Source organism: Ctenocephalides felis, unplaced genomic scaffold, assembly GCF_003426905.1.
Source record: "Ctenocephalides felis isolate EL2017-DRISC unplaced genomic scaffold, ASM342690v1 CF-g0.4_SCAFFOLD_01604, whole genome shotgun sequence".
Taxonomy (NCBI): Eukaryota; Metazoa; Arthropoda; class Insecta; order Siphonaptera; family Pulicidae; genus Ctenocephalides; species Ctenocephalides felis.
The window spans coordinates 41,077,068-41,092,170 of NW_020537758.1; the positions used below are offsets into that span (position 1 = coordinate 41,077,068).

General features: G+C 29.3%; 2 protein-coding genes across 2 annotated transcripts in view; one reads left to right on the forward strand and one right to left on the reverse strand.

Annotated features, from left to right (window-relative positions):
* LOC113372384 overlaps positions 1 to 15,103 on the reverse strand; it is a 103,752-nt gene that overhangs the window by 74,049 nt on the left and 14,600 nt on the right. The gene's annotated exons all lie outside the window — the stretch shown is intronic.
* LOC113373779 (adult-specific cuticular protein ACP-20-like) lies at positions 7,417 to 13,604 on the forward strand. The gene is made up of 4 exons (XM_026614055.1): positions 7,417 to 7,422; positions 9,945 to 10,142; positions 11,074 to 11,170; positions 13,399 to 13,604. The coding sequence occupies exons 1-4, from the start codon at positions 7,417 to 7,419 to the stop codon at positions 13,602 to 13,604; spliced, it is 507 nt and encodes a 168-aa protein (XP_026469840.1).

Sequence of the window (15,103 nt, forward strand, 5' to 3'; positions counted from 1 at the left end):
CCTATTTTACTTGGTTTTAATGGGTGTTGCGGCTATGAAAATATGTTATGGTGAACATATACGGGTAAGTAAAGTGCTACTAAATTATTTTTTTATTACAATTATTTGAACAGCGATCCGAACTTAGGAGTCCTATAGGCTTGGCAATGAGTTGTGAATAGTTGTTCTATCTCCAAGTGGAATCTCTAAGTGATTTCTATATTTCCTACATTTTCTGTGATAGTGGTAATTTTTAATGCCGAATAAGGGTTATTTTTGCTTGAAAACATATTGTTATTTATATTTCCAAGTGAAAAGCTGTGTAACCTATGCTTGACATCAGGTGCCCGAGAAAGTATCAAACTTAAATCAAAGATTCAAAGTCCATAAATCTAACCACTAGGCTACGGTGAGGCCCCTAGATTAAATTTAGCGGTGAAGGAAAAATGGAAAGCAGTAAAATAGTAGAATTTTTACTTGAGACCTGCATTATTCAACCTTTTTTGATATTTTTTTCAAAATACTTTATTGTTAATGTGCAAGTGTTGAGTTGGTCTTTACGTCGGTTTTCTTTGATATCCTACAATACTCAAACTGAAGCCAATTTATATATTTATAATAAAGTTACTTGTAAATTGCAGTTTTTCTTTAGAGTAAACACTATCATGCTCAGTCATGCAGCAGTTAAACAGGGGGCTGTTATTTGAATATACTTTTACAATTGTGGTAATAGATGGAAAGTAGTGATATTTATTATACATATAAAAATTATAGTGGTGCATGGCATCATGCACTAAGGCAAATTGCTGGAACTTTCCGTATCAAATTTTTTTTTCTGAAAAAGATTAATATTATTTTTAAACTTTGAATATCGAAGTGCGTAAGCGCCGCGTTGGTGAAACGGACAAACGATGTTACGGAACCCATAGAAATGTAAATAAAGTTTATACGTATTTTAAAATCTCCATAAAATATCTGATAATTTGATGTGCATATGTCTAATGCTCATTTTTGACTACCAAATGGCTTTTTGTTACTTTACTAGATATCCAAAACCGCTAGCCCCGGCTTCCTAAAAATTTAATCAGATGTTCATCTTGTCATTACAAGTAAAATGTTTTTTGAATTATTAAAATCGGACCCTCCGTACTCTTGAAAACTTAGTTACCAATCGTCTACGAAATTTTGTATTCGAACACTCACACACACATACACATATACATCAATTTTTTTTAAGGTGTTCCAAATGTTCAGAAACCTCTGAAACGTAAAGATATATAAAAAATTTATTTTCGACGTTTTTGCGATTACTATGTATAACTTACCCTACGGGAAGTTATTAATATCTTTGTAGATCTACTGTATATCGACATACAGTTTATTTGAAAATTAATACAGTTTTACAGAAAGAATCATATTTAAAAAATGCTTCAATTATTTTATTATTATGTTATATAATGGCAATATATTGTATGGTAATGAAAATTTTTTTTCAAAATTTGATACGTTTATCAGCTCTCTAATGTATTTGTCGCACTACTTAAATAACTATAAGAAAATTACAAAGAAAATTGCTGGCGCAAAATTGATCGACTTATTCAAGTCATGCAGCTTAATTCTTAAAGTTAGATATATCGGTTATATTTTGTATGAATTTATTTTAGGTTTTGTATTCACTCGCATTTTTATTTATTAAATAACAGTATAATTAATAATTCTAAGGTTATTTGAGCTGTTTTACCCAGCTTAATTCTACGATTAAAAGACGCTATTATAGCAGGCAATCTATTGATTGCCTAACGTTAACTAACAATAAGATATGATTTTATTATTTATGAACTTTGTTAGCAAATCGCCATACTATTTTGACTTGTGGCCATATTTGAGGTCTATAACCTCAAGTGAAAATTTGACATCATACTGCCTGATATTGGGCTTGGTCGAAGCGGAGATCGAACCTTCGAACTCGTGACTAGTTTTGCACCAGAGCACTTGCAATTCACTTAAAAATCATAATATTTAATCACAATTCAATCAATAATAAGATAGATTTTGCCTATATGAATATGATATAAATACTAACGCTCATTTTTAACTTTCCATAGGAAAGTTATAGTAATGAGCCGAAAATCGAAAATGAAAATTTTGCATATCTTCACGTTTGAGAAGTTTCTGAACATTTTGGCATACCTCAGAAAAAAAATGGATGTGTGTATGTGTGTGTTTTGTGTGTCCGCAATTTTTTGTCTACGTTTTCGGGGCGCCTGCACTGATTAACCGATTTGAATGATTCATAAAACATTTGATTCCTCTTGATAGGGAGATGTGCTAATTAGTTTTTGGCCAAGGCGGGTCCAGCCTTTGCGGAAAAACGGATCAAAGAATGTAAAAAATAGAAATCGGGTTTTGAGAAAACGGTGTATTCGATTTGAATGATCCCAAAAACATTTAATTTGTAATGATTGGGAAGTGGTGATTAGATTTAAGCAAAGGCAGATCCAGCCATTTTGAAGATACAGACCTAAATATACAAAAAATTGTAGTTTTTGAAAGAACTAAGCATCCGATTTGAATGATTCAAAAAACGTTCTACTTGTGTTTTCCAATTGCTTTTGGAATTTTTCTACATCAAATAATTCAGATTTTAATATTAATTCTGGCTAAAGTTCTAAGGCTCACTTATATACATCAAATACATTTTTAACTTAATTCAGTTTTTATAATTCTTATAAATATTAGACAATGTTACAGTATTTATTTATAGTAATCTATTTGAAAACATTTATTATCCTCGAACATTTCGTTACGGTACGGGAAGTTTCAGCAATTTACCTTAAGGCACGATGCCATACACCTAGCTAATCTATTGATTGCTATCAAGCAATTACAGATATGATAAAAATCTTAGAGTAAAACTTCAATATACCAATTAAACTACCTATAATGTAAAAATATTTTTTATCCATACTTAGATTTGTCGACTGATGAACTAACAACAGAAGCTCCTTCTCTTGCTTCCAAAGATGAGTCAAAAAATCTATTCCATTCAATAATGGATAGATTTGTAGTAGATAATGATGGAGCTGAATCTTCAGCGCATGAAATTATTAGTACTGCAACGGGTAATCTTTTTATTTTAAACTAATTTTCATGAAGATTTTAATCTCGAATTCAATTATTATAACATCTATTGGGATATTTTCAGTTTCGCCAGATTCTTACCTTCCTAAAGTCGACTATTTGAAATACGATTTTATTAGAAACAAAATAAAAAACTTAGCCAAGTTAAGGAAAGAAACGCGTGGCCTGAAAGATAAAGCTACATTGAATTCTACTTTTTCTCCCAACATCACAGAGATTTTAATTCTAATAAAAATCAGTATAAACAATAACTCTATACAAATTGATATGCGTAAATTAAATAATGGCACCAGAAATTCAAAATGGAATACAAATTATATTTTCTCTAAATCGGATGAGTTCATATTATTGAAAAATGCACCGGAAGATAAGAATTCTGTGAAGATACTATTCAGAGTGAAACAAAATTCTGAAAATCAAAATATTACAGAATCTGAAGACTTGAATTTGGATGATAGAAAAGAAGCTTTGAAGACTTTGGAAAAAATTTGGACAAATACTGAACTGTTGGAGTTCATAAAGAATAATATTGGTAAGATTTATTAACGCTCCGTAGGGTATTAACTTCCTGCAGGGTAAGATATTGTAATCGTCCAAAAAGCGAAATTGAAAATTTTTACATTTCTTCACGTTTTGAAGGTTTCTGAACATTTTGGCATACCTCAGAAAAAATGGATGTTTGTGTATGTATGTATGGATACAAATTTTCGTACACGTTTTCGGGCGCACGGATCAACCGATTTGAATGGTTCAAAAAACATTCGATTTTTATTGATAGGGAGATGTGCTGATTAGTTTTTGGCAAAATCAGGCTCAGCCGTTTCGGTGCAAAGTGTGCCGAAAATAGAAAAAGAAATTTTGAAAGAACGGAGCATCCGATTTAAATGATCTAAAAAACATTCAGTTCGTAATGATGGGGAAAAGTGATGATTAGTTTTTGGCAAATGCAGGTCCAACCATTTCGAAGATACGGAGCTAAATGTGCAACAAATGGCAGTTTTTGAGAGAACTAAGCGTCCGATTTGAATGATTTAAAGAACTTTCTGCTTGTTTTAATAAAATAATTGGAAAAATATTTTTTTGTTACAATTTTTTTTGTATATCGAAAATAATTCTAGTTTATTTTTTAATTTTTAAATAATTAATTTAAATACAGTTATGGTACGGGAAGTTTCAGCAATATGCCTTAAGGCACGATTCCATACACCACTAGTTTAATAATTAACTTCCCGTAGGGTAAGTTATAGTAATCGCAAAAAAATCGAAAATGAAAATTTTTGCATTTCTCGACGTTTCAAAACCTTCTGAACATTTTGGCATACCTTAGAAAAAATGGATGTATGTGTGTGTGTGTGTGTGTGTGTGTGTATGTATGTATGTATGTATGTATGTATGTGTGTGTATGTATGTGCGGATACAAATTTTCGTCGACGATTTCGGGAACACGGATCAACCGATTTGAATAATTCAAAAAACATTCGATTCGTATTGATAAGGAGACGTGCTGATTAGTTTTTGGCAAAGGCAGGTCTAGCCGTTCCGAAGATACGGGGCAAAAAGTGCCACGAACGGTACCTCCGTTTTAAGAGAACGGAGCGTCCGATTTGAATAATTCAAAAAACATTTTACTTGTATTGACAAGAGTAGAATTGATCAAATTTTCATGGAGGTAGGTCTAGCGGTTTCGGAGATCTAATGAAAAAAGTAAAAAAATGCCATTCGGCGGTTAAAAATTATCATTAGACATATGCACATCAAATTATCAGATATTTTATAGAGATTTTAACAATAAGTATATTGTTTTTTTTACATTTTTATGGGTTCCGTACCAATGCTTATGCGTTGGACGGCGGCGCGGCACATGCGCGCTTTGATATTTCGTCTCTATGCAGTTCAAGCAGTGCGATTGCTTTGAAAAAAAGTTCAGAATTTCCAAAATATGTCAAAATGAAGAAAACATTTTTTCAAAAAAATTTTTTGTATCCAAAAAAAAATTTTTTTTTTTCATATAATTTTTTTTTTTCAAAAAAAAGTAATTTTTTGTCAAATTTGTAGTTTCTCAAATCTATTTTTTTTTGATTAAATTTTTTTCAAACATGTTAATCGTTTTTAAAAAAATAATAATATTTGGTACGGGAAGTTCCAGCAATTTGCCTTAAGGCACGATGCCCTAATTGCCTTAAGACAGAATTCCACTTACAGCTAGTTTAGAATGCTAATCATGTTAATAAAACTATTTTTTTATAGTACATGATTATTTTTTAAAGTAAATAATATTAAAATTGAAAGCGATTAAGTTTTGGTTTTTTGTTCGACAATTTGTGAGAATTTCAATAACAAAATTCCATTGTTATTGACATTCTCACAAATTGTCGAACACATGTGAAATATATATGTCAAGAATATAAACATTTCTTTTAAAAGATGCGACATTTCTTTCTCAAACTTAGAACAGTCAGTACGTTGTTTCGATAACTTACTAAATATATAAATTTATTGTGTGGTTTGTTGTAATGTCAAAATATATATATTTTACTATAGTGCACATCCTTATACCATGGAGCAATAATGTTTTCATTAATTGTAATATAAGGACACCAAATTGTAAGCGTTTTAGATTAGTTTTATTATTAACTTCCCGTAGGGTAAGTTATAGTAATGGGCCAAGGATTGGACATGTTGAAAGTAGATTTCTCCTTTTTATATTTTTATATTTAAATTCAACAATTGTTATTTATGTAATATGTTTTTTTAGATTACTGAATGATGACACACATTAAGTTTCGAAACGTTTAATAGATTTTTTGTATATATATATATATATATATATATATATGTATTAGATGGTAGAGTCTTGGATTTGTTATATATATATGTATGTATTAATAAGCCTTTATTATAGATATAGACGATTTGGATCAAAAGCTCGCAGACGTTATAACATCGAAATTCGAAGACGTTATGAATAACAGCCCTGATCTTTTAAATATCAGAGACCGAGGTAATAATTTTGACCACCAAGATAATGAATTCACTAAATAATGTGTACGATGATACAAAAATTATGTCAATACATTAACTATTAATATTTCAGAAAATGGAACATCTGCATATATTCAAACCATTCCAAAAAAGTTTGATGAAAAATTTATTGAGAAGGAAATGAAGTTTCCAGAATTGGATTTCGGTCCGGATAAAAACTCTTCTTTGGTTAGGAAGCCTGGTTTGACGATGCTACCAGTTCCAGATGAGAGCATCAATATATTAGGTACAGTTTTAATAGCTTTATGATATAAAGCTGTATTTATTATTTAATTTTGGTATACATTTGTAAAATTATTTAAAAAACGGTCTATATATCTAGTAGATGACCCTTATGATAAAAGAAAATATATAAATAACAATAATAATTATTTAGTAAAAATTATCAACAAATATTATATATAATTTTAAATACGTATTGTGTAATTTAAAAATACTACATGTAATTTGGTAATGCAGTAATTGGAAATTACACTTAGCCTGCATTTTCAAAGTAGAGAAATTTTTAGGGGTATATTATAGAATTAGAAATTCGATTTTTAGTAAATAATACCGGTTTTCAATTTATGAATAACACTTTAGGAAATTGAAAATGACAAATGTAGCCAAATGTATCAAATTGATAAAAACTCTATTTCTTGGAACCACAAAACAAATTTTACAACTTATTTTTCCAATTTCAGGAGGCGAACAACAAGCTCTTGTAGGTAGGGTCAACACAGTTGAAGTTAATGAATTCAAACAACGAAACGATATGCTAAGAGCAAATATAAGCAAATATCTATCCGAATATAAGAAAAAGAAAGGATACTTGACTACGACTGCTGAAATACCAGATGTGCCGCCCGAGAAGTCGCTTGAAAATATTTTTGTAGGACCTCAATTATTAAAAAGACGTATTTTGCCAAAATTTGATGTGTTGGAAGTATTGCCTTTGCAAAAACATGATGATACTACTACATCAACTACTGAAACAGAAACTAAAGCAACCGTAACTGATAATCCAACTACTGAGGAAGATCCATATAAGATAGCGATTGCTGGAGTGAGAGAGGCATTCAAGATGCGTCATAGAAATTTATATCCTAAATAATACCTTCGATAAAACCCCGTTAAGACGATTGTTCAGGGACAGGACCAGAACTACGTCTTAAGCCAAGAAAACGTGTGGGATAAGAAAATCTATTTCAAAGTGCAGGGACCGGCGTAAAGTGATGTAATATGCGGGAAATTGTATTAAGCAAAATCGTCTTAATGGGGGTATATTAACTTGCTACTTTAATTAGAGTATATATTTTTAAGATTTTTTAATTGAGTTTTAATGTTAATTTAACCACGTAAGTTAAACATAAACCTAGTTTTTAAGTGTGTGCCAAATATATATATATATATATATATATATATATATATATATATATATATATATATATATATATATATATATTGCATATTGTATATTTAATTTTTAATTATATATTTAGATTTATATATTAATTTTTTCATAATTAATTTTTCATCAATAATTTAGATTTAAAATATATTTCAATAATGCCATTATATTTTGTAATTAATTTTTAATTCAACTTTTTAATCTATATTAATAATTGCATAGCTTATAATTAATTTTCACGTTTTAAATTGTAAGCATTTCATCTAAACAATAAGTAAATAGGATAAAGCTATGTAAGGTTTATTTTTAGAAATAAAACAGTTAGAATTTCATTAAAATTAGAAAATATGAATAATTTGTGTTTTTTTCAGATTTTTATTCCAATTTTTTGCAATTATAAAATTTAGAATCGTAGCAATAAAATATATAGTAAATTAAAGTTATAAATTCACATTCATAAAATTTGTGATAGCAAATTTTAAGGAAGTTACGGACAAAATGACATTGTATTTTTCTTCATAATTATATTTATTTATTTGATGATATTACAATTAGTTTTCAACGTTTTTGCTTACATTGCATCATGCATTGACTACCAGTAACACAATATTTTTTATTAAAATGCCGGCGCACGCCTTAGGGGGCGCCAAAATAAGATTCGGATATGAAATTTAAAATATAGTTTTTTTAATATTATTCAAAAGATATTAAATTTCTTTGCATCTTTTACTAATCTTGGACAATATATTTTAAACTTTAAAGCAACAATCTGATACACGATTGGAAAGTATAGATGAATACATACAATTTGGTTCTTACGATATCAGGAGAAGTTTACGATGCAATTTTATATATTTTAAATAATGAAAAATTAAAGTAAAATAATTTAACATGAAGTACCAGTGTTATGTTTAATAATGAGAGACTAAAATTTGTTAGCTCTCTATGGTTTGTTCAATAGAATAAATCGCATAAAATTCCCAAAATTTAGATTTGTAGAAATTCAAAGATGAGTTAAAATGTTTTTTTTACTTCATGATATGCCTTTCAAAAATAATTGAGCATAATGATTAACTTTCATTAAAAACATGTAAATTTATTACTAAGCAAGTATTAAAAACTTATAAATGACCACTTATCTATCTACCAGAAAATACAACCTCTACTGAGCACCACAAATGCTGTAGTATCGGTTACAAATCATTCATGATTATTTCTATTGATGTAACATGTGTGTTATTGATTTTGAATTTCGTATTGATTTAATTAACGATATCGTAATACTTACAATTAGTTTCCATGAAACCAGCTTTAACGCTTTTCCAAGGTGTTGCGATTTTGCGACACGCAACATATGTATAATCACTCGTATCATTAGAAATTTACCACTGACCATATATCACATGGTGTTGATTATTTTAGGTATTTTAATGAGATGCACAATGGCAACTGTATACTTATATTTTCATTTTTGCACATTTTCACATTATGCCCTATGAAGCATATCGACTTCTGAATATAAAAGCGGATTCAGGCCTAAGCTTTGTATCAGTTCAGTGAATTAGTTCCTTATCAGAACAACAACAAAACAGTAGTAGAAAAATGAGTTCTTACATAGTACGTAGTAAATGATACATTACTATCAATAATTTTATTATTTCTAGTAAAAAAGTGCTAAATTATTTATTCATTCATTGTTAACTAAAATCGAGCGTTCATTAATTTATTTGTAATTAAAATGACTATTAGTGTCCAGTTGTTTGCATCAAATCGGTGGAGTCATAAACTGATGAATTTATAATTTTTTTAATATAAGTAAATGAATTTTAAGCCAAACGTGTTAAACTTTCAGAAAAAATAATTCATCAAATAATTTTGGTAAAATTACTCATTTACCACTTTGGACTATTCGGTGGTTCTATATGTTACCAAAGGCGTAACAAAGTATATGAAGAATTTTCTTTCGAGTTTTACGTATTTTTCTATCAATTTTAAAGCAAATGACGTTTAATCATCTTATCATTTACAACACGAACAAAATGTAAAAAGCTTCTTATAATTTGTCGTTTTAGTTAGATCATTATTAGCATTAAATCAGCATGATCATCGGTAAAATCAATATAACATTTCATAGCAAAATTGTTACACAAAATCGAATCGTACGCGAAAAAAAGTTTACTAAACCGGAAAGCTCTTAACATAATTTTGTATGCCCATTAATTACCCATAATTAAACACTGCAACTTTAGCAGATAAAGTTGAAGCAGATAAGTTTCTTAGAAAGCTGTAGAAAAAATGCATTAAAATTGTCAAATAAGGATAATGATCTAATAGGATTTAAATTTAATATAAAATTTCAACATCTTTTTTCATCTGGTAATTCTTTTACTAGGTTCTCTTGGTCTGCCTGGCAGCAGTGGCCCACAGAGCCCAAGCTGGTTATGAAATGATGATGGGAGGAATGGGGGGCGGCATGGGTGGAGGAATGGGTGGTGGAATGGGTGGTGGAATGGGCCATGCTTATAGCCATCAACAAATCCATCAAACTGCACACAGTATGGGAGGAGGACATTATGAACATTACCCTCATGTAAGTACTTATTTAAATCATTCAGTTGATTTTTTTTTCATAATTTAGAATTGATCTCAATAGATACCAATTACAGTCATATGCAAATCACATTCTTTCTGATTGCTGTTATTGTAAAAAATCTAATTCTCGTTTTATAACTTTTGTTCAATAATATTACGCTACACTAATGTCAAACAGTTGCATTATGATAACGTTATACCATTAATACTAGTAATATTACACTATTAAGGTAATATTGCACTATTAATGAGGAAAATACGTACCAAATGACATATATGGACAAAATGACACAGTTGACTTATTTAAAAATTGGCAAGGTTTATTTCGCGGCTGTATAACATGAAAAAAGCCATAATAATGATCTAGTCAGATGTTGAGCGTCATTGTCACAGTCTTGTTGGAGTAATCAATTCAAATGTGCTTCGCGCCTTGTAAAGTTCATTTTAAAGGTGTTTTTAGTAATTTCGATTAATTTTTACTGGTGGTCAATGAACCAAATATGAGCAAATCGATTGAGACTGGTTTTAATACCATTAAATAAATAAATATCACTAAAAACAAAACACCTACTACCCCGCCCTCTGAAACAACACACACTCTTCTAATTCCAAACTTTGCTGATTTCAATAATTATTTTTACTACAAACACTTAAGCAAATTGGATTAAACATTATTAATTAAAACTGAAATTGAATATTGTTAGTTTTTTATTTAGTTCAATCCCATAAGATATTAATCCATTTGAATCAATATTGCACAACACGATATAATTAACTCTGTATCCTGTATCTACAGTCAATGAAGATTTATCTGATTCAAACAGTATCTGATTGAACGAGTGCGTTGACTCCTAAGTGTAATAATTGCAATGACCATGCATTACATTGTCACATATATATGTCAGTTTACGATAATATTCCATTCACAGCACTTCCCTGAATACAAATACGATTATGCCGTAAACGACTATCACACCGGAGACAACAAAAAAGCTTGGGAGACTCGCCACGGAGACATGGTTAAAGGTAAGATAAATAAATAAAGGTTTATTTCCTAAAATTTTGACAATATTTAGAAAATCGATATACATGAAGTATTTTTAGTGCAATGTTATATTAGTATAGATATAAATTTAATTCGACTCGACAACTATTGTCGGATGCAACAAGTATCACCATAGTATCACCAAGTGCTTAAAGAATATAAGGGGGTGTCCAATAATAACGCGATCAATTTTTTAAGGATTTTTGGACCAACCTCTCCCTAATCCAAAATTACGCGCCATCCCCCACCAAACATCGTGCATTTTTAGTTTCGTAAAAAAATTGTATTATTTTTTTATTTTTTTTTTGCAAATGTTTGGTTTTCAAAATAATAATCAGGTAAAAATTGAATATATGCGTGATATAGTACTAAAACTCTTCCTCCCCCCATATTTTGTGATTTTTGTCAAAGCCCCCCCTTCTCCTAAAAAAGTCACGTGATTAATGAACGCGCCCTAAGAAGAAAACCAATTAGTTTCATATGGCATTGTGCCTCAAGGTAGATTGCTAGAACATCCCATACAGTAATTAAACGTTCGCGAAATAAAAATAATCATTCGTCAATAAAAAGTTATCAATGAGTTATAAAAATTGTTTTAAATATTTTCAATTAATTATTACTAATACTGTAAATTTCATCGTCATATTTCACAAATCTAATATTATATAAGTGCTTATATTTGGGCGACAATCTCTATCTATGTTCAACTACAAGAACGAAAACATAATGAACAAAACAATCATTTCTTCACACTATTGACACAAGCAATATGCTTTTTGAATGACTCTAATCGGATGATCCGTTCACTCAAAAATTGCTTTTATGCACTTTTTGCCCCATAGTTCGACCAGAAGTTAATAAGCTTTATAAGAAATCTTGCACAACTACGATTGTTTTCTATTTATTCGTGAATCATCATATTCCACAATATAGATAATATTTAAACAGGAGCTTTATAGAGCCAACGATAATAACGCTATAAATATAAAGAATTCCAGCATTAATAAAAATATATTAAAAGCAAGAAAAATGTAATTACGAGTATATAAGAAATATAATAACTATCAATATACAAGACAAGGGTCAGATATGCAAAGTTTTCTATACCAAATTAAATTTTACACATAAAGCACGATTAATTTGGCTCGAATGTTTGTACGAACGAATTAAAGATATGAAAAAATTGTAGAAATACAAGAACTTGTATCCAAACATACAAGCAGAGACACACACACATAAATTCATTTTTTCTAAGGTATGCCAAAATGTTCAGAAACCTTTGAAAAGTAAAGATATGCAAAAAAAAAAATTTTTTTTTGAATTACTATACCTTATCCTACCGAAACTTAATAAATATAAAACAATTTGTACTTTTGTTACGTAGTTATAGAATTTATTAAAACTCTCCTTCGATATAAGGTTGTTGGGTTATAATTTAACCCTTGTAGCTGTGGACTGTGATAAGCACTGATTTGTTTGTATATTATGTATTTGTTGCAGTTCTAATCACAATCACTGATTTGTTACTAAGTTATAATGAAAGAAGATATATTTATTTTTACATGTTATTTACATGTTAAGCGGATTTTTTGAAGTGAACAACTAGTTTATTTAAAAACACTCCGCCCTCCACCCCCTCTACCAAGCAACTATTCCGTGTAAAGCTTAATGCCCTGAAGTTTGTCACCTTCATGGCCAATATAATAAAACGAAAAGACATCCGAACACAATTAGAGAGTAAAAATAAATAGATTGACTTCTATAATAGAGTTTTTAAAATATAAATTAAGGACAACAGCTCACATGAATATATTAGTTAGTTGGTTCTGATAGCTGTTCAATATATTTATATATAACCAAAATTGTTTTTGAGCATTTGAAAAGATACGACTAATATCATTGAAGAACAGAACTATACATTCAATTTTTTTATGTCAATATTATTATTTATTCATACATTCTGTAAGTTATATAGATCAAGATTTTTAAAAAAGTTAAAAAAATAAATGTAGATAAAAAATAGCCTAATTGATAGTCACTATTAGATCACAATTGTTCAAATTGAATAGACATAGACAGACATCTACATATCTAGATGATCAGAGATAATACGACAGCTAAAAGTTTTCTTTAAACATTTTCATCATCAAAACCTTGTGTAAAATATTGTTTATATAAAATATTTTTATTATAATTTATTATTTTTTAGGAGGATACATGCTCCACGACGCCGATGGCACGATGCGCATCGTAGAATACCAAGCTGACAAATTAAACGGTTTCAACGCTGTCGTCAAGAAGGTCGGTCATGCCCAGCACCCCATGATCTACGGCAAATACATGGGCGGCGGCATGGGGGGCGGTATGGGAGGAGGCATGGGTGGCGGTATGATGGGCAAAATGGGTGGATATTAATGGGCAAAATTCATTTATTGTCGATTATGAATAATTAACACGACGATCTCTATATTTTAATTTGACTGACCTTGTATATGTATGTATATTTTTTTATTGTTTATGAAAGAAAAATGAAATATTTTGTTTAATAAAGGTGGCATTGATGATAAAATCATTATTTTTATTCATTGATCAAGGATTCTATTTATATTTGTTAGTTAAAACACCCTTTATCAACTTATGTTCGAACGAATTTTCATATTATTATATTGGCCATGAAAATGGCAATCTTCATGGCATTGAGATTTTATACCAAAGAGAGTAGTACAGAGCTTGATCGGACTTACTTCGTTTACTTCCAAAACTAAAGTCCGCGTAGAAACATAATAAAGAAGTAATCTATTATATAAAAATAAGTCGGGTTTTCCTTCCTGACGATATAACTCCAGAACGCACAAACCGATTTCGACGATTTTACATTTGTTGGAAAGGTCTAGGACTCCGTGAGGTTTATAGCAAAGAAAATTGAAGAAAGATTTTAACAGAAATGCGGAAAACACTTTTTCTTTTTTCACATATAACGTCATCTCTGATGCTTAGCATGTACTACAAACTAATATTTTTTCATTGACTGCTACTCATTGTTATCTGCTCAATTAATTTCATGTGACAAACCGGCATTGTGTTCACTATGAAATTGTGCAAAAAATGTAAAAAATATGCTATTAGTTTCCTAATATTTCAATTGGAAACCATCAAATCAATCACGTATATTGTGCAAATTTTTATTCAATTTCAACAGCAGGCAATTTTTTTCTTAATCTTTTAATCACCAATAAAGTGATACCATCTGGTGGAGAAACGGAGCTTGCCCGGTTTGCTTGTTAACATATAAAACCTTCTATCAAGTAAAACTATATAAGTATATATAAGTCATTAGTGTGTAATAAGAACCGCATCTTTTGATTTTTCTGTTAATACCTAAATAATAGTTAATACCTACTCTTGCTATTAACAATGCCTTAAAGTTAATTAAGGTATCTCCACTGGTTCATTAATTATTAAGTCCTGGAGTTAGTAGCTAACAATTGATATTTTTTCGTTATTGATATTAGCTGACACAAATGCCTTTTCAACTAAAATATAAAATTAAACCCAATAACCCTACAAAGGTTAAATTCAACCTAACAACCAAAGTTATCGAAAGAGGAACTTTTCATAAAAGATCTTATACGCGTTTACAACAGAACACCTTCATTATTTTGTATCAATGAGATTACTTTGTATCTCATTCAAATTATTATTATTAACATAAATGTTATATTATTGTTAGTTATTCATTTGTTTTTGATTTTATTTTTATTTTAAAAAATTATATTGTCAGGATTTTTATTTATTTATTTATTTATTAATAGCAATAAAGATACAATTTAGTCTATTGTGACACAAAAAAATCGAAAAAAAATAATAATAAACAAATAAATAGATAAAAATAATGATAATAAAAATAATAATAA

What these genes read in the sequence shown, in the direction of transcription:
- LOC113373779 (XM_026614055.1), top strand. An exon ending in ATTATGAACATTACCCTCAT is followed by an intron (nt 10,143 to 11,073) that starts GTAAGTACTTAT and finishes TTCCATTCACAG; the next exon opens with CACTTCCCTGAATACAAATA. An exon ending in CCACGGAGACATGGTTAAAG is followed by an intron (nt 11,171 to 13,398) that starts GTAAGATAAATA and finishes ATTATTTTTTAG; the next exon opens with GAGGATACATGCTCCACGAC.